The sequence below is a fragment of the Pongo abelii genome, chromosome 3 (assembly GCF_028885655.2).
Source record: "Pongo abelii isolate AG06213 chromosome 3, NHGRI_mPonAbe1-v2.0_pri, whole genome shotgun sequence".
NCBI classification, from domain to species: Eukaryota; Metazoa; Chordata; class Mammalia; order Primates; family Hominidae; genus Pongo; species Pongo abelii.
Genome location: NC_071988.2, coordinates 174679306 through 174700521, shown reverse-complemented (window position 1 = coordinate 174700521; position 21216 = coordinate 174679306). Strand labels below are relative to the sequence as shown.

Genomic DNA, 21216 nt, shown 5'->3' with positions numbered 1-21216 from the left:
GAGAGTTTAGACTTGAGAGTTAATACTGGAATGAGTTCAGACTTTAGGAAACTATTGTGAAGGCATGACTACATTTTGAAATGTGAGAAGAACAAGAGATTTGGGGGCTAGGGGCAAAGTTTGTCTCCTCCAAATCCCATGTTGAAACGTGATTCCCAATGTTAGAGGTGGGGCCTTGTGGGAAGTGACTGGATCACGGGGGCGGATTCCTCATGAATGGTTTACCACCACTCGCTTGGTAATAGGTGAGTACTTGCTCAGTTTGTTTACACAAGATCTGGTTGTTTAAAAGAGTCTGGGACTTCCGCCATTTCTCTCTTGCTCCCTCTCTCACCATGTGATGTGCCTGCTTTGCCTTCCACCATGAGTAAAAGCTCCCTGAGGCCCCACCAGAAGCTGACCAGATGTTGGCATCATACTTCCTGTACAGCCTGCAGAACTGTGAGCCAAAACGAAATTCTTCTTTATAAATTACCTAGCCTCAGGTATTTCTTTATAGCAACTCAAAAACGGACTAACATACTCCCTACAATCACCTATCTACTATCTGTTTCTATGAATTCAACTTTAAGATTCCACATGTAAGTACAGAATCATGCCGTATTTGTCTTCCCGTGTCTAGCTTATTTTACTTAGCCTAGTATCTTCCAGGTTCATCTATGTTGTTACAAATGGTAGGATTTCTTCCTTTTTAATAGAGCCTGAATGATATTGCATTGTCTGTGGGTGTATGTGTATGTATATATTTTCTTTATCCATTCATACGTTAACAGACACTTAGGTTATTTCCATATTTTGACTATTGTTTATAATGCTGCAAAGAACATGGGAGTGCAGATAACTATTCAAGACAGTGATTTAATTTCCTTTGAATATATAGCCAGAAATGGAACTGCTAGATCTTATGGTCGTTCTACTTTAATTTTTTAAGGAATTTCCATACTGTTTTCCACAACAGACGTACCAACTGACATTTCCACTAACAGTATATAAGGGCCAACACTTATCTTTGGACTTTTTGATAACAGTCATCCTAATAGGTATGAAGTGATATCTCATTGTGGTTTTGATTGGCATTTCTCTGATGATTAGTGATTTTGAGCACCTTTTCACATACCTGTTGGCCATTTGTACTTTTTTTTTTTTTGAAAAATTCCTACTCAAATCTCCAGTTTTAAATTGAGTTGTTTTTCTGCTATAGACTTGTATGAGTTCTTTATATATTTTGGATATTAACATTTTATCAGATATATGGTTTACAAATATTTTCTCCCATTCCATAGAATGCCTTTTCATTTTGTTGATTGTTTCCTTTGCTGTGCAGAAAGTTTTTAGTTTGACGTAGTCCCACTTGTTTATTTTTGTTTTCGTTGCCTGTGCTTTTGACATCATATCAAAAAATCATTGCCAAGACCAATGTCATGGAGCTTTTCCCCTATGTTTTCTTCTAGAAGTTTTATAATTTCAGGTCTTACAGTTAGGCTTTTAATTTATTTTGAGTTAGTTTTGTGTATGGTGTAAGATAAGGATCCAATTTAATTTTTTTGCATATGGATAGAAAGAAGAGTCTTTTCAATAAACAGTGCTGATCAATTGAATATTTACATGAGAGGAAGAAAAATCTTGGTTCCTACTTCACATCATACACAAAAACTAATTCAAGATGAATCACAGACCATAGTGTGAAAAACAAAACAACACAACTTTTAGAAGAAATAAAGTGTCTTCAAGATACTGAAGTAGGCAAAGATTTCTTAAATGGGACATAAAAATTACTACAGAAGGAAACACTGAGAAATTGGACTTCATTAAAATTAACAACTTCTGTTCATCAAAAGATGCCATTAATAGAGTACAAAAACAAGATATAGACTGGAAGAAGATATTTGCATATATACATCCAAACAAATGGCATATACCCAGAATATGTAAAGAACTCCTACAAATAGATTAGAAAAAAGACACACACCAAGTACAAAAATGGGCAAAAGGCTTGGAAAAGTACTTTACAAAAGACAATCTCCAATGGTTAATAAGAATATGAAAATGTGCTCAACATCATAGTCATCAGGGAACTGCATTTTATAACCACAATGGGATACCATTATAAGAACGACTAAAATTGAAATGTATGACAATATGAAGAGCTAGTAAGGATGTGGAACAACTAGAACTCTCATTCATTGCTGGTGTTGTCAGCTGGTCCAACCATTTGCCAAACATTCATATACTCGTGACCTGGCAATTTCACTCTTGGGTATGTACCCAACAGAAACAAATAATTAACTACACCAAAAAATCTGCACAAGAATGGTCACAGCAGCTTTATTCATAATAATCATAAACTGGAAACAACCTAGATAACCATCAGCTGAAGAATGGATATACAAACTGTGGTATATTAACACACTGGAAAACTATACTACAATTTTAAACACTGAAATACTTGGGGGGTGGGGGGCAAAGGGAGGGAGAGCATTAGGACAAATACCTAATGCATGTAGGGCTTAAAACCCAGATGATGGGTTGACAGGTGCAGCGAACCACCATGGCACATGTATACCTATGTAACAAACCTGCACGTTCTGCATATGTATCCCAGAACTTAAAGTAAAATTTAAAAAGAAAGATTGAAAAACTGCCATAAGCAACAATATGACTGAATCTCACAGACGTAATGTTGAGTGAAAGCCGGCTGAAAGAGTACACACTGTATGATTCCACTGATAGGTAGTTCAGAAACAGCCAAAAGCAATTTATGATTATAGAGTTAGGTTAATGTGGTTATCCCAGGATGGGGTGAGTTGCATTGCCTAGAGGGCATAAGGAAGCCTTCTGAGGTCCTGGAAATGTTCTACATCTTTATCTGAGCAGTAGTTCTCTTGAGCAGTACACTTAACATTTGTGCTTTCTGCTGTGTAGAAGCTATACCTCAATAAAGAAGAACAAGAAGAAGAAAAATAGGCTTAAGATGGCAAGTGACTTCCCTAACCATGAATGCAACATTTTCTATGTATTGCATTATTCTTGGATGAAGGTCCTTAGCTTTCATCAGATTGTCTTTTAAAATATCAACTACCTGATGACAGATATTTTTGTTCACTGTATATCCCCAGTACCTGGTACAGAGCAGATATTCAGTAAATACTTGCATAGTAAGTTTGCAAAAAGAGCTGTTACCAAAAATAAGATGAAGAAATCATGAACTTGAATCTTGGCATAATTAGTATTAAAATTAGTAAAAGTTTATCAAGTAATTGGTATAGTCTAATGATGCTAACTTGAGTTTCTTTATTATGCAGGTGTGTCTTGGAAAGACTAAAATCTGAAATGAAAATTTCTTTTGTGTGCTCAGAATTTAAAAGTCTCTTGGTTCTATGAGTCACTCTATATTGGACCACAAGTGCTCAGAAACCAAGTTAAAGCACTTGCCATCAAAATAAACCTCAAGCTTGAAGACATACTAGTTCCTTTCAAAAGACTGTTAATGCAAAAATAAATGAAATTCAGTGGACTTTTCTACTATTATTCAAACCGATCTATTTATAACAGTGATTCTCAACCAAGGAGGAATTTCTCCCCTCTCCTGGAGACATTCAGCAATATCTGGACATTTCTGCTTGTCATAACTGCAGGGTATTACTGGCATCTATTAAATAGTAGGAAGAGGCCAGGGATGTGCTAACCGTCCTACAATGTATAGGCCAATACTCCCAACAAAGTATAATTTGGCCCAAAATGTCAACAGTGCTAAGACTGAGAAATCCTGATTTAAGTTATCACCTTCTGCTAACTAAAAGATCTTATTCTTAAACATATGGAGTAAAGAGTCCTATTTAAACTACATAATAATTTAAGTACATTTCAACCACTACTTTTTCAAAAATATGAAAACTCTATTTTTAAAGTTGCACACTTGCATCAAATGTCATAAAAAGGAATGTTTAATGCAAGTATCTCCAGAAATAATAACCATCACTATCATTTCTATGACTATATTAGACATATTATCTCATTTAATATTAATATCTTCATGAAAGTAAATAAGATATTCATTACAGAGATTAGAAAACAAAAACCTGAAGAGATTAAATAAATAACTGGCTCAAGGTTATACTGCTAGAAATGTGGCATCGCTGAAATCTGAACCCAGATTATCTTCAAACCCATGGTGTTCCCATTAAAATGCACTAAAATTAAATTTCAGCTGAGAGACAGATCAAAATTAAATGCACCTTGAGTATCATTTTCCACTGAGTCAAGTATGGCACTTTAGAAAATGAACAGCAAAATCAGAAGTGGCTATTTAGAAATTATGTACTAAATGACATACATATAGAAAAGATATTAGTGCCAATTTTAAAAGGATAATCTTTTTATTACAAACAGAATTAAGTAGTCTTATACAGTTAGATACCAAAATCATTAGACATACTCTTGTGCTGATCAATTACTGAAAATAAACCAAAGCCTAATAGTGTACTGACCTGGAGCTTAATCTTGACAAACTACTAAAATGGCCTTCCTTGTCATCCCTATATAATAACATTAGATTCCTGACTGAAGCCAATCTAAGAAAACAATCCTATATTAAATTTTGTCTATTACTTTCATCTCAACATTTAAAGACTTATCATGATTCCTTGTATTAAGAGAAAGAAAAGTGTTCTTACCCTATTAAAGCCATGTTCACGAGAGTCATCAACTTCTCCATTACTAGTCACTGGAATTTCTGCTGCTGAATTTTTGGGAGATTCTTGAGCCATGGTAGACTCCTAAAACAAAAGAAGAAAAAAAGCGCCATAACTAATACCAAATCATAAAGACTGTATTCATGTTTATAGTACTTACAAGCCACCGTTTTAATATTTTTTATCATTGCAACCTACCAAATACTTGTATAATAAACAGAATACATATATAATTTTAAAATTCCATCTGGCTGCTTTAACTTCACTTAACCTAAACTTCTTAATTAAAAACGAGTTACATATTTGTTGTAGGTACCAGAGGCACTATCCTTGCCTCTTAAATAGTGTTATGATAGAACACCACTTACAATCAGAAAAAAAAAATTACAGAAAGCCAAGCTTGGTTGTTAATTCAACTACAGCAGCTTTATTTTTCCAACTGGAGTACTGCGAAGACAAATGAGAGCACAGGGCAGAGTAGAATTAGGTTGGTAACAGATCACTAGCTTAAAAATCCACTAACTTTAGTTGACAAGTGTTATCAAAATAATTCTGTGTCTATTACTAGACTTCAAGACTAGCTGGAAAGCTACAATAATCAAGACAATGTGGTATTGGTGAAAGAACAGACAAATAGGTCAGTGGAATAGGGAGCCCAGAAACAGACCCACATTAACGTAGTCAACTGATCTCTGACAAGGTGGAAAGGCAATGCAAAGGTGAAAAGACTGTATTTTCCACAATGGTGCTGGAATAATGGTGCTGGACATCCACATGCAAAAAATGAATCCAGATGAAGACCTTACACTTTTCATAAAAATTAACTCAAAATGGATCACAGACCTAAGTGCAAAATGCAAAACCATAAAGCTCATAAAGACAGCACAGGAGAAAACCTAGATGACCGTGGGTATGGTGATGACTTTTTAGATACAACACCAATGCCATAATCCATGAAAGAAAAAACTGATAGGCAGTACTTCATTAAAATTTAAGATTTCTGCTCCACAGAAAACAATATGAAGGAATGAGAAGACAAGCCACGGACTGGGAGAATGTATTTGCAAAGAACACATCTGATAAAGGACTGTTATCTAAAATATACAAAGAATTCTTGATACTCAACATTAAGAAAACAACCCAACTAAAAATGGGCAAGAGATCAGAACAGATGTTTTATCAAAACAAATGTTTCATCAAAGACAGTGTAAAGATGGCTAGTAAGCATATGAAAAGATGTTCAACATCATATGTCATAAGGGAATTGCAAATTAAAATAATAATGAGATACTATAACAAACTTATTAGAATGGCCAAATTCTGTAACACTGACAACACCAAATGCTGACAAGGATGTGAAGCAACAGGAACTCTCACTCACTGCTAGAAGGAATGCAAAATGGTACAGCCACTATGAAACAGAGTTTGGTAGTTTCTCGCAAAATTAAACATACTCTTACATATGATTCAGCAATTGTGCTCTTTGGTATTTGCCCAAATGAACTGAACACTTACTTACCCACAGAAAAATTTACACACAGATGTTTACAGCAGCCTTATTTATTTATAACAATTTATAATTGCCAAAACTTAGAAGCAATCAAGAGACCCTTCAGTGAACAGATAAAATGTGGTACATACATAAATGGAAGATTATTTAGCACTAAAAGTAAATAAGCTATGAAGTCACAAAAAGACATGGAGGAAATTTATGCAAATTACTAAATGAAAGAACCTAGGCCAAGTGCAGTGGCTTATGTCTGTAATCCCAACACTTTCGGAGGCTGAGGCAGTGGATTGCTTCAGCCCAGGAGTTTGAGACCAGCCTGGGGAACATAGCGAAACCCCGTCTCTACAAACGATACAAAAATTAGCTGGGTGTGCTGGTGCATTCCTGTAGTCCCAACTACTTGGGAGGCTGGGGTGGGAGGATCATTTGAGCCCAGGAGGTAGAGGCTGCTGTGAGCCAAGATCACAACACTGTACTCCAGCCTGGGCAACAGAGCAAGACGCTGTCTCAAACAAACAAAAAACCCAATTTGAAAAGGCTACATACTGTATGATTCCAACTATATGATGTTCTCGAAAGGGTAAAACTATAGAGGCAGTAAAAAGATGAGAGGGTGCTAGAAGTTAGTGAGGAAGGAAGAACAGGCTGAACACAGAGGGTTTTTAGGGCAGAGAAACTTTTCTGTATACTACAGTGACAGATACATGTCATTATACATTTGTCAAAATCCACAGAAGGTACAACACCAAGAATGAACCCTAAGGTAAAGTACAAACTTGGGGTGATGATGTGTCAATGTAGGGACATTAATTTTAACAAATGCACCACTCTAGCGAGGGATGTCAACAGTTGTGCATGTATGGGAACAGGCGGTACAGGGGAACTCTCTGTGCTTTCTCCTCAATTTTGCTGTGAAAACTGCTCTTGAAAATAATTAAAAATAGTAATAATGCTGTCTAAATCTGCCACTGCTTCTAAATTATGACCTTATGAAAGAATTGTTCCTAGATTCTTTTTAAAAATTATTGTAAAAAACACGTAACATAAAAATTACCATCTTAACCTATGTGTATAGTTCAGTACTGTTAAGTATATTCACAGTTATGCAATCAATCTCCAGAACTTTTTCATCTTATAAAATTGAAACAGTATAACCCATTAAATTGCCCTCCATTTTCCACCTCCCCACAGCATCTGGCAACCACTACCCTACTTGTTTCTATGAATTTGACTACTCTAGGTAAGTGGAATTGTACAGTATTTATCTTTTCGTGATTGGCTATTTCACAATGTCTTCAAGGTTTATCCATGTGGTGGCATGTGTCAAAATTTTCCTCCATTTTAAGGCTGGGTAATATTTTCTTGTATGTATATACCACATATATGTATCCATTCATCCTGTGATGGATACTTGGGTTGCTTCAAACGTTCAGCTATTGTGAACAGTGCTGCTGCAAACATGGGTGTGCAAGATCCTGCAAGATCCTCCTTTCAATTCTTTTGGATATATACCCAGAAGTAGTATTACTAGATCACACTGTAATTCTATTTTTTAAATAAAATTTTTTATTTCAATAGCTTTAGGGGTACAAGTGGTTTTTGGTTACATGGATGAAGTACGTAGTAGGGAAGTCTAAGGTTTTAGTTCACTCATCACCCGAGTAGTGTACATTGTACCCTATAGGTAGTTTTTTATCCCTCACTCCCCACCACCCTCCCCTCTTCTGAGTCTCCAATGTCCATTATGCCATTCTGTGTGCCTTTGTGTACCCACAGCTAAGTCCCCACTTATAAGTGAGAACATGTGGTATCTGGTTTTTTGATTCCTGAGTTGCTTCACTTAGAATAATGGCCTACAGTTCTATCCAAGTCACTGCAAGATATTATTTCATTCTTTTTTGTTAAGTAGTATTCTGTGGTATATATAAACCCCATTTTCTTTATCTACTCATTGGTTGTTGGGCACTGAGGTTGATTCCATATCTTTGCAACTGTGCACTGTGCTGCAATACAACTATGTGCAGTTTTGATATAGTGACTTTTTTTCCTTTGGGTAGATACCCAGTAGTGGGAATGCTGGGTTAAATGGTAGATCTACTTTTACTTCTTTGAGATCTCTACATACTGTTTTATCACCAGCAACGTATAAGCATTCCTTTTTTTACCACATCCATGTCAACATCTACTGTTTTTTGACTTTTTAATCATGGCCATTCTGGGTGGGGTAAGGTGGTATCTCACTGTGGTTTTAATTTGCATTTCCCTGAAGATTAGTGATGTTGAACATTTTTTCATGTTTGTTGGCCATTTGTGTATTTCTTTTGAGAAATGTCTGTTCATGTCATTTGCCCACTTTTTAATGGAATTACTTGTTCCTTGCAGATTCTGGATATTGGTTCTTTGTCAGATGCATAATTTGCAAATATTTTCTCCCATTCTGTAGATTGTCTGTTTATTCTGATGATTATTTCTTTTGCTGTGCAGAAGCTTTGTTTAGTTAAGTCGCATTTATTTATCTTTGTTTTTCTTGCATTTGCTTTTGGGGTCTTAGTCATAAATTCTTTACCTAGGCCAATGTCCAGAAGAGTTTTTGCTAGGTTTTCTTCCAGAATGTTTATGGTTTCAGATCTTAAGTCTTTAATCCATCTTGAGTTAATTTTTGTATGTGGTGACAGGCAAGGGTCCAGTTTAATTCTTCTACATGGTTATCCAATTTCCTCAGCATCATTTATTGAATAGTGTGTCCTTTCCGCACTCTGTTTTTGTATGCATTGTCAAAGATCAGTTGGTTGTATTTGGCTTTATTTCTGGGTTCTTTATTCTGTTCTATTATTCTATCTACTTTTATGCCAGTACCACACTGTTTTGGTTTACTATAGCCTTACAGTATAGTTTGAGGTGGGGTAATGTGATGCCTCTAGATTTATTCCTTTTGCTTAGGATTTTGGCTATTTGGGCTCTTTTTTGGTTCCATATGAATTTTAGGATTTTTTTTTCTAATTCTGTGAAAAATTATGCTGACATTTTGATAGGAATTTCACTGATTCTTTGGGCAGTATGGTCATTTTCAGAATACAGATTCTTATGGAATGTATTTTCATTTGTTTGTGTCATCTATTATTTCTTTCAGCAGTGTTTTGTAGTTCTCCTTGTGAAGATTTTTTGCCTCCTTGGTTAAGTGCGTGTGTGTATATGTATGTGTGTGTGTGTGTGTATATATATGTGTGTTTTGTGTTTGTGTGTGTGTATATATATATATACCAATTGTAAAAGGAATTGAGTTACTGAGTTGATTCTCTGCTTTGCTGTTGTTGGTGTATAGCAGTGCTACTATTTTGTGTACATAGATTTTGTAAACTGAGACTTTATTCAATTCATTTATCTGATTGAGGAGTCTTCTGGAGGAGTCCTTAGGGTTTTCTAGGTATCCAATCATTGGCAAACAGAGATCACCGGACTTCCTCTTTTCCAATTTGGATGCCCTTTGTTTCCTTCTTTTGCCTGATTGCTCTGGCTAGGACTTCTAGTACTATAATATGTTGAATAGAAGTAGTGAAAGCGGGCATCCTTCCCTTGTTCCAGTTCTTAGGGGGAATACTTTCAACTTCTCCTTGTTCAGCATGATGCTGGCTGTTAAGTGTGTCACATATGGCTTTATTTTGAGGTATGTTCCTTCTATGCCTAGTTTGTTGAGGGTTTTTATCATAAAGGGATGCTGAATTTTATCAAATGCTTTTTCTGCATTTATTGAGATGATCATACCATTTTTGTTTTTAATTCTGTTCATATGATGAATCACATTTATTGACTTGCATATGCTGAACCATCTCTGAATCCCTGGAAAGAAATTCACTCGAACATGGGGAATTACCTTTTGCTTTTTTTTTTTTTTTTTTTGATAAGAGTCTTGCTCTGTCACCCAGGCTGGAGTGCAGTGGCATGATCAAGGCTCCCCGCAACCTCTGCCTCCTGGGTTCAAGTGATTCTCCTGCCTCAGCCTCCCGAGTAGCTGGGATTACAGGCCTGCACCAACGCTTCCAGCTGATTTTTGTATTTTTAGTACAGAGGGGGTTTCACCATGTTGGCCAGGCTGGTCTGGAACTCCTGGCCTCAAGTGATCCACCTGCCTCGGCCTCCCAAAGTGCTGGGATTACAGGTGGGAGACACTGCACCTGGCCTCATGGGGAATTATTTTTTTGATGTGCTATTGGATTCAGTTTGCTAATATTTTGTTAAGAATTTTCACATCTATGTTCATCAGGTATATTGGTCTGTAGTTTTCTTTTTTGTTATGTCCTTCCCTGGTTTTGGCATCAGGGTGATACTGGCCCCATAGGATGAGTTAGGGAGCAATCCCTCCTTCTTAATTTTTTGGAAAAATTTCAGTAAAATTAGTACCAATTCTTTTTTTTTTTTTTTTTTTTTTGAGATGGAGCCTTGCTGTGTCACCCAGGCTGGAGTGCAGTGGTGTGATCTCAGCTCACTGGAGCCTCCGCCTCCTGGGTTCAAGTGATTCTCTTGCCTCAGCCTCCCAAGTAGCTGGGACTACAGGCACACGCCACATGCCCGGCTAATTTTTGTATTTTTAGTAGAGACGGGGTTTCACCATGTTGGCTGGGCTGGTCTCAAACTCCCGACCTCAAGTGATCTCCGCCTTGGCCTCCCAAGGGCTGGGATTACAGGCATAAGCCACTGTGCCCAGCCAGAATTGGTATCAGTTCTTTGAATATCTGGTAGAATTCAACTGTGTCTACAACCGGCTGTGGGCTTTTTAAAACTGGCAGTTTTATTTTATTTTTTTTAAATTACTGAATCAGTCTCACTGCTTGTTATTGATGTGTTCGGGATTTCTATTTCTTCTTGATTCAAGTTTCAGGGGTTGTATGATTCCAGGAATGTATCTATTCCCTCTAGATTTTCTAGTTTGAATGCGTAACAGGTGTCCATAGTAGTCTTGAATGATGTTTTGTATTTGTGTGGTAGCAGTTGTAACGTCTCCATTTTCATTTCCAATTGAGATTATTTGAATCTTCTCTGTTCTTTTCTTGGTTCATCTAGCGAGTAGTTTATCTGTTTTGCTTATCTTTTCAAAGAACCAGCTTTTTTTTCATTGATATTTTGTATTTTTTTGTTTCAATTTCATTTAATTATGCTCTGATCTTTGTTATTTTTCTTCTGCTAGCTTTGGGTTTGATTTGTTCTTGTTTCTCTAGTTCCTTGAGGTGTGATGTTAGGTTGTCAATTTATAATATTTCATATTTTTTATGTAGGTGTTTAGCACGATACATTTGTTAGCACTGCTTTTGCTGTATCCCAGGAATTCTGAAAACTTGTTTCACTGTTATCATTCACTGCAAAAATTTTTTAAATTTCCATCTTTATTTCATTGTTAACCCAGACATCATTCAAGAGCAGATTGTTAATTTCCATGTCTATGTATGGTTTTGGGTTCTTTTTAGAATTGAGTTCCAGTTTTATTCTGCTGTGATCTGAGAAGATACCTGATATAATTCTGATTTTTAAAAAATTATTGAGACTTGTTTTGTGGCCTATCATGTGATCTACCTTGGAGAATGTTGTATGTGCTGATGAGAATCATGTTTATTCTGTGGTTCCTGGGTGGAATGTTCTATAAATATGTTAGACCTATTTGTTCTACAGTGTAGCTTGACTCCAGTGTTTCTTTGTTGACTTTCTGCCTCAATGATTTGTCTACTGTCACCAGTGGGGTATTGAAGTCCCAAACTATTTTTGTGTTGCTGCCTGTCTCTTTTCTTAGGTCTAGCAGTAATTGCTTTACAAACATGGAAGCTCCAAAGTTAGGGGCATATATGCTTAGGACTGTAACATTTTCTTGTTGAACTTTTTACTATTATATAATGACCTTCTTTGTCTTTTTTTTTTTTTTTTTTTACTGCTGTTGCTTTTATAGTCTGTTTTATCTGATATAATGGCTACTCCTGCTTGCTTTTGATTTCAACTTGTGCGAAATCTTTTTCCATCCCTTTACCTTGAGTCTGTAAGAATCCTTATGTGTTATCTGTGTCTTCTAAAGACAGCAGATACTTGGTTTGCAATTTTTTATCCATTCTGCCAATCTGTATCTTTTAAATAGATCATCATGTTGTTACCTAGTGACTGTTTTCTTCACTGTATTATTGTTTTATGAAATCCTAGTGAATTTTATGCCTTCAGAAATTTCTATTCTGATGTGTATCAACCTTTTGTTTCAAGATTTAGAACTCCTTTTAGCATTTCTTGTAGGGCTAGTCTAGTATTGACAAATTCCCTTGGCATTTGCTTGTCTGAGAAAGACTTTATTTCTCCTTCATTTATAAAACTTAGTTTTGCTGGATGTTATTCCGTTTAATGAGACTAAAGATAGGACCCCAATCCCTTCTGGCTTATAAGGTTTCTGCTGAGAAGTCTGCTGTTAGTCTGTTTTCCTTTATAGGTTACCTGATGCTTTTGTCTAACTGCTTTAGGAATTCTTTCCTTCATGCAGACTTTAGATAGCCTGATGACTATATGGCCTGGTGATGGCCTTTTTGCAATGAGTTTCCCAGGAGTTCTTTAAGCTTCTTGTATTTGGATGTCTAAATCTCCAACAAGGCCAGGGCGTTATCCTCAATTATTCCCTTAAATAAGTTTTCAAATATATATATATATGTGTGTGTGTGTGTATATATATATATATATTTTTTTTTTGCTTTTTCTTCTCTTAGGAACACCTATAATTGTTAAGTTTGGCCATTTTATATAATTCCCTATTTCTGGATGACTTTGTTCATTTCTTTTAATTCTTCTGTCTTAATTTTTGTCTGACTGGGCTGATTCAAAAGCCTTGTCTTTGAGCTCTGAAATTCTTTTTCCTACTTGGTCTAGTCTATTGTTAAAACTTGCCACTGCATGTTGTAGTTCCCTAAATATGTCTTTCGCTTCCAGAAGTTCTGGTTGGTTTTTCTTTAAAATATCAATTTAGAAAATTTTCATTCATATCCTGAATTGTTTTTAAAATTTGTTGGTTTTCACCTTTCTGTTCTTTTGTATCTCCTTGAGTAACTTAATAATCAGCCTTTTGAGTTCTTTATCTGTTATTTCAAAGATCTCATCTTAATTTGGATCCACTGCTGGAGAAGTGGTGTGATCTCTTGGGGGTGACTCGCCCTCTGTTTTTTCATATTGCCAGAATTAGTTTTCTGGTTCCTTCTCATGTGAGCAGACTATTTCTTTTAACTATTTTTTGAATTTATTTTTTATTGTACTAGGTTCTTTTAAAAATTTCCTTTTCTCCTCCTTGAGCCTGTGACTTAAATGTTTGTAGTTTATTGTCACTTTGCTTCAGCTCTGGGTGCTTTCAGTGGTGAAGACTCTGTATGAGTTCCTTGGTTATGTAGAGTCTTTGTGTGATGGCTTTGCCAGATGCTAGTTGCAGAAGAAACGTGCTGGGTGTGTGATATGGTTTGGATTTGTGTCCCTGCCCAAATCTCATGTTGAACTGTAATCCCCAATGTTGGAAGAGGAGAGTGGTGGGAGGTGATTGGATCATGGGAGCAGATTTCCCCCTTGCTGTTCTTGTGATAGTGAGTTCTCATGAATGCTGGTTGTTTCAAAGTGTGTAGCACTTCCCCCTTCATTCTCTTCCTCCTGCTCCAGCCATATAGGATGTGCCTGCTTCCCCTTCACCTTCCACTATGACTGTAAGTTTCCTCAGGCCTCCCAAGCCATGCTTCCTGAACAGGCTGTGGAACCATGAGCCAATTAAGCCTCTTTCCTTTATAAATTACCCAGTCTCAGTTTTTTTATAGCAGCAATGCAAGAACAAACTAATACAGTGTGTGAGAAGGTTCACTGTCTCCTGTGGGGCTGGAATGGCAGAGGTCTCATGAACCTTATTGTTCCCCAGTAGTGTGCACTTTCTAAATTTTTTTCCCCAGTATTTTATTCACTGGGTTGAATAGTTCAGGGTTTATGCCAGTAGGAGGTGCCCATGGGTAAAAACTGGCCACAGCAAACACAGGTGGGTAAATGCAATACTGCAATGGTGGGCAGAGGTCCCAGCCTTGACAGAAGTGGCTGGGGAAGCTCTCAGTGAAATGCACTGAGGTCTTCTTTGGGGGTGGGGGGGCCACCAGAGCTCTTCTTCCAAGCCAGCAGGAAAGCAATCTACCTCCCAATCACACTCTTGACCCAGTGTTCCAGCTATGCAGATCACAAACAGGCACCTCTTTTCATCTGCAGAAATGCTGAAGTTCCACATACAGAGAAGTTGTGACTCCACCTCTCATGCAAACCTGAATCTGGAAGGCACTCCTCCTATGTGGATGTAGTCACCCTGAAATGTTCCAGAAATGCTGTCTAAAGAGGCACTCACAATGAGCTCCCTAGGAGAAGCTGTAGCTATGTTTGTGGTGGCGGGCAAGAGGGAGAAGTAATCTCCTTCTCCAAGACCCTTCACGAGCACCAGGGCTGCCTGACTGTTGAGGTAGAGCTGCACTTTCTCTACCAAGCCCAGAACTGCACTTGTGCCTCTGCTGAAAGAAACGTCCCACAAGTAGAAAATTCATGGATTCAAGGCCTGCAGTCTAGTTTCCTTTGTCCCACAGGGTACTCCCTTAATGTGGCTCACTCACGCAGTCCCTGAGGGCCATACTGTGAATCCTGCTGCTCCTCTGGGTCTAGCTGCCCAGTGAAGCTGCCATACTCCAGGCTGGTGCTGGGGAATGTCTGCAATAGATTCAGTGACGTAACCTGTCCTCTAGTCTCCCAGCAGCAGGTACCAGCAGCAGCTCCGATGGGGGTGGGAGGGAAGTGACGTAGATTGAGATTTCCTTGTAAAGAGCCTTAGTGTGTTGCCTTTCTGAAATGCCAGCAGTAGCAGTAATGTACTGGGTACATGAACAGACTGAAGGCCTTCTAGTTAGCCAGGGTGATGCAGGCGATGGCAATAGTTGAGGTCATGCCACAGTTTTCTCTTTCCTGAGTGCTGTGTCATTGTGCCTGCAGATGCTGTAATGGGGCTGTGCCAGGTGCCCATCAGCCAGGAGGTAGCACTTGCAACTGCACCAGCTACAGTGGTAGTGGTGGAATTTGTGTTTGCCTTATGTTACCCAGGGGAGGTACTCTGCTGCCTCAAGTAACGGGCAGGGCCATGGCATTCCCAAAGTCCCCTGCCCATTGTGTTACACGACCAGGGCAAGTGAAGGAGCAAAGCTGGGTGGGGGCTGGGTCAGGCAAGTCCTTGCTCTGGCTCCCCAGGTATGAGCACAAGCAGCAGCACCAACAGGGCTCAGAAGGTAGTTTCCTGGCTGCTGGGGTAATGTTCCCGGGAGAAGTGCACATGCTTTTGTTGTACAAAAGAATCTGCGTGGGAAGGAGGGGGTGCAGGCAGCAGTAAGTCCCACTCAGCTCCCATGCACTTGGCAAGGCAGGTCTCACAACCCATAGTGTTCTGCTAGCAGCAGCCAGCTAGGTCCTAGGCAGCCTACATTTGGAAGGCAAAACTGCCCCCAGGCCACCAACCTATTCAGAGAGACAGAAATCACAGTTTCCAAGAAACACCATTCCCAGTATGTGGAAGCAGGAGTGCCCAGTTTCTGTGCCTGTGGCTACAGCACACTTACTGTTCCTCCCTTAATTCTGGCCAAAGGTGTTCATCCTCACTCAAGTTTATAGCACAAATCTCAGTGGGGAGCTTCTCTCAACCTGTGACCTCAGCCTGAGTTAGCTGACATGAGGTCCCCTGTGATAGGGAATGGCTTCCCTCCGTCCCTGCTGGAGTCTGGGCGTGCATGCAAAGCCCATCCTGATGCCGCTCCTTCCCATATATTCCCCACTGCTCACTAAATCAGCTCCAGTGCCAGACAGGGTTAAAGCCTTCCCCCCATGGACTGGATTACTGGGTTCCCCAGTGGGAGTGTGCGTCACGGCAGCTGTCTCTCCCCTTCCCAAGCTCTGGAGACAACATTTTCTGTCGGGTTCATGGTGTAGGCTACTGCCTGCTGCTTCTTTCAAAGGGTCTGTAGTTTCCGTTTTTCTGTTAAGTTCCTATGTTGCTTCTTGGAAAAACGTTCAGTGTGAATTTCTACACACTATTTTGTCTTTCCAAGTGGGACAGGCATGCTAACAATGTCTCCAGTCTGCCATCTTGGGGAAAAAAAGAACTATTTTTAATTTTTTGGGAAACCACCATACTGTTTTCCATAGCAGCTGCATCATTTTATATTTCCACCATCAGTGCACAAGGATTCCAATCTCTGCATCTTACCAACACTTGTTATTTACTGTTTTTTCTAATAGCTGCCATCCTAATAAGTGTGCAGTGATATCTCATTGTAGTTTTGATTTGCATTACCCTAATGGTTAATGATATTGAGTATCTTTTCATATGCTTGTTGGCTACATGTATATCATCTTTGTAGAAATATCTATTCAAGTTCTTTGCCCATTTTAAAATTGGGTCGTTAGGGGGTTTTTGTTGTTGTTGAGTTATACAAGTCCTTTATATATTCTGGATATTTACTTCTTATCAAATGTATAACTTGCAAATATTTTCTCCCATTCTATAGGTTGCCTTTTCACTCTGTTGTGTCCTTTGATGCACAGAAGTTTTTCATTTTGTAGTCCAATTTGTCTATTTTTACTTTTGTTGCTTGTGCTTTGGTTTCATAACTAGGAAATCCTTGCCAAATCAGATGTCAGAAAACATTTCCTGTTTTCTCCTAAGACTTTTATAGTTTTAGGTCTACATTTAGGTCTTTGATTCATTCTGAGTTAATTTTTGTATATGGTGTGAGGTAAGAGTCCAACATCATTCTTTTGCATGTGGATATCCAGGTTTTCCAGCATGATTTGTTGAAGAGACTATCCTTTCTCCATTTAATGGTCTTAGCATTTTTGAAATACCTATTTTCCTTCCTGTCACTGCATTCTCACACTACATCTAGATTATTTGTGGCTACTGGAGTTAAGTTTCTGTTCCTTGCAAATAAGAGATATACACACACTAGCATTTGGACTCTAATTAGGAAGACTAAGATCCAGCTCTCTAAATAATCACTACCTTTTCAAATAGCACTATTATGTTCTACTTCATTCCTTCTAAAATCAGCTGGTGATTCAACAGGAATTTACTATATGCTTACTATTGTGGGCAATGTGCATGAGATAAAACAGAAACATAAATCAGTTTTTAGCCTTCTAGAAACTTAAAGTGTTTTTGGCAGATAAAAAATTATAATCAGTGTTGTGAGCACAAAAAGGGAAACAATGTTGTGAGCAATAAGATGAAAAACTTAACAGAGGTAATATTTAAGCTAAATCTTGTACGATAACAGATTACGAATATAGTAAAGGAGAGATCCTCAATAGGAGGAATAAGAAGGAGAGTGGAAAAAGTCATATATTCTAGAAACTGCAAGTAAAGCAACTTGGCTAGAATGGTGATTGCTCACTCACACATTCATTAGTCCAACTAATTTATCAAACTCTATAATGTGCTAGGTACAATTTCAGACACACAGTATATTTTGTGATGTTTTGTGAAGAACAAAACGGACAAAGCTCCCTGCTCTCATAGAGCTTACATTCTAGTTGGGAAAAACAAACAAATATACATGTCATATAGTCATAAAGGTTCATTGTCATGTATGTGTATATGTGTTCACACTTGTGCTGTTTTAGATATGGTGGTCAGGGAAAACCTCAGAAAAGGTATATTTTTGTGAGACCTGAATAAAGTGAGGGAGTAAGTCATAAAGACAGCTACAAAACTGCAGGCAGAAAGAACAGTAAGTACAAATACCAGGAGGTGGTATCATGCTCAGCTTTTCAAGGAATGGCAAGAAGGCCAGGTGGCTTGAGGGAAGACAGCAAGGGGGAGAAAAGGAGGAAATGGCAGAGACGGCCAGTAGCAAGAACATGTATGACTTCAAAGATTATCACGAGAACTCTGGATTTTATTCTGAGTAAGATGAAAATCTACCTGAGAGTTTTGAACAGTGGGGTAAAACAATCTGACTCAGGTTTTTAAAGTACTGTTCTTTTGCTGCTGTGTTGGAATTAAACAATAATCATGCACAGGCAGAAGGAGAACAATTAGGAGTCTACTGGAATAGTCTAGGCAAGAGATGATAGTAGCTTGGAGTAGGGGAACAGTAGCTGAGGATGTAAAGAAGTGGTTAGATTACAGGTATATTCTGAAGGTAAAGACAACACGAATTCCTTACAGACAGATGTGAGATAAGGAAAAATGAGAAGTCAGAGATAACTCTCAAGAGTTTTGGCCTGAATAGCTGGAAAGATGGAATTGCCATTGGACAAGATTCGGGGAGGAGCACAATGTAGGGGAAATATCAAGAATTTAGTTTAGGACATATCAAAGTTTACAAGCCTATTATATGCAAGCAAAGAAGGTAAGTAGGTTACTGGATTTATGAGCCTGAGGTCCAGACAAAAGCTTGAAGCTGGGAATAAGAAATTTAGAAGACATCAGTGTGTAAATGCAATTAAATCTCTGACTAGATGAGATAACCTAGAACAGTAGTCAACAACTTTTTTCTATGAAGGGTCATACAGTAAATATCTAACGCTCTGCGGGCCATAAGGTCTCTGTTGCAACTACTCAATTTTGCTGTTGCAGTCCCAAAGCAGCCACTGACAGTATGCAAATGAATGAGCATGGATTTGGCCTGACTCCTGCCCTAGAAAGTCTGTAGAGATTAAAAAAAAAAAAAAAAAAGAAGAAGAATCTAAAAACTATACTCTGGGATATACCAAAATCTGAGATATAGGGAAATGAAGAGGCACTAGCAGAAAAAACTCATAAAGAATGGCATGTAAGGTAGAAGGAGAAACATAACAGGGGGCTTCTGAGGACAGGTAAAAAGAACACAGGTTCCTGCTTCTGAGACTGATGACAAAGACCCTACTGAACCTCCCCACACCTGCAAGAATGCAAGTACAAAACTGAACACAATTTAAAAAGAAATCCCCTGAAAGTATCAGAAAGTAAATAGAAATGCTGGTGGGGAGGTCATGCTCACTTGCAGAATGGAAACAGGGACCTAGGCAAGTAACTTTCTGTCTCCTAGGCTTTTAGCTTTGAGCTAAGTGCTATCCGTGCTGTGCATCCAGCAGTGGCCAGGGTACCCAGGGGGAAAGTTGTAGTCTTACTTTTGCTTATTCTTTTACCTTTACCTTACCTTATCTTACCTTATTTATTTTTTGAGACAGGGTCCCAGTCTGTTGCCCTTGGCTAGCAGTGCAATAGGGTGATCATGAATCACTGCAGCCTTGACCGCTCAAACTCAGGCAATCCTCCACCTCAGTGTGCCACCATGCCTGGTTAATTTTTTGTTTTTTAATTTTTTGTAGAGACCAGGGTGTTATTATGTTGCCCAGGCTGGTCTCAAACTCCTAGATTCAAATGATCCTCCCACCTCAGCCTTCCAAAGTGCTGAGATTACAGGCATGAACCACTGCACCTGAGCTGAAACATTTTTAAAGTGATGAAAGACAGAAACTGGCTAGAAGTGGTGGCTCATATCTATAATCCCAGCACTATGGTAGGCTAAGATGGGTGGATCGCTTGAGCCCAGGAGTTCAAGACTAGCCTGGGCAATATGACAAAACCCCGTCACTACAAAAAATACAAAAAACATTAGCTAGGCATGGTGGTGCATACCTGTGGTCTCAGCTATTTGGGATGCTAAGGTGGGAGGATCCCCTGAGCCCAGGGAGGTCGAGGCTGCAGTGAGCTATGATCATGTCCCTGCACTCCAGCCTGGGTGACACAGTGAAGCAAAAAAAAAAAAAAAAAAAAGAAGAAGAAGAAAGAGGACAGAAGAAGAAGAAAAGAAAACTGTCCACCTAGAATTCTATATCGAATAAAGGAGAAATAGATATTTTTGGACAAAACCAAAAGACTTGACTTGCATTACAAGAAATACTAAAGGAAGTTCTTCAGGCTGAAGGGAAATGAAATCAGAGAGAAAGATGGATTTTCAGAAAAGAAGGAGGAGGAAGTGAAATGGTAAATAACTTGGTAAATACAAAAAATAACCCTATTTTTTTCCTTTTGCCTTTTCCTCTCAATTTATTTATAATCCACATAATTGCTTGAAGAAAATGTTATAAGATTATCTTCTGGGGCTTAATATGTATCAAGATATAATATCTATAATAACAATTATTATCAAAGAACAGGGGAAAGGTAAGGAAAATACGGACCTAAAAGGTTGTAAGACTTCTATATTTCAAGTGAAGCAGTGCATTATTACTTGTAAGTGGACTACAAAATTTCAGGATATATACTGTACTCCTATGGCAACCACTAAAAGTATAATGCAAACAAGTAAAGCTAAAAAGTAATCAGAAAAATAAAAATGGAATTCAAATAAAAATATTCCAATAATCAACATTAAAAATATTCAGATTATCAAATAATAAATGAAAAGGCAGGAAAAGAGGAGGAGAGGAAAAACGCAGAGTAGAGAAGCATAAAAACAAACAAAAAACTGAAAGGAATAAGAAAGCAAGAGGAGTCTGATCAATTTACAGTCATCCCTTGGTACCTGCGGGGGACTGGTTCCAGGACCCCCCAGCCCACACTCCCCTTCCCATGGATACAAAATTCTACCGATGCTCAGGGCCCTTATATAAAATGATGTAGTATTTGGATATAACCTATGCATATCCTCCTGTACACTTTAAATCATCACTAGATTATCTGTAATATCTAATTCAATGTAAATGCTATATAAGTAACTGTTACACTGTATTATTTTTTATTGTTTTTCCCCCTCAAATATTTTCAATCCAAGGTTGGCTGAATCCGTGGATTAGAACTCATGGATAGGGAGGGCTGACAGTATTTTAAACAGCCTGGTGGGAGGCTAGACTGAAGGAAAGCATCACAGACCGAAGACAGAAAAACTATTTGAAAGACTATTTTACAATATAGTCAATAAATCATAACTGGAATCAAAGTTATGGGAATGAAAAAAGGTGGATCCA

General features: G+C 38.2%; 1 protein-coding gene across 7 annotated transcripts in view; it reads right to left on the bottom strand.

Moving 5' to 3' along the window:
* ARFIP1 (ADP ribosylation factor interacting protein 1) overlaps positions 1-21216 on the bottom strand; it is a 129315-nt gene that overhangs the window by 75539 nt on the left and 32560 nt on the right. For all 7 annotated transcript variants that reach the window (XR_010139350.1, XR_008524126.2, XM_009240374.4 and 4 more), the window contains 1 exon segment: positions 4674-4775. Coding sequence is in view for 5 of the 7 variants with exons in the window: in XM_009240374.4 (XP_009238649.1) it covers positions 4674-4766 (93 nt within the window). In the remaining 2 variants the exon portion in view is untranslated.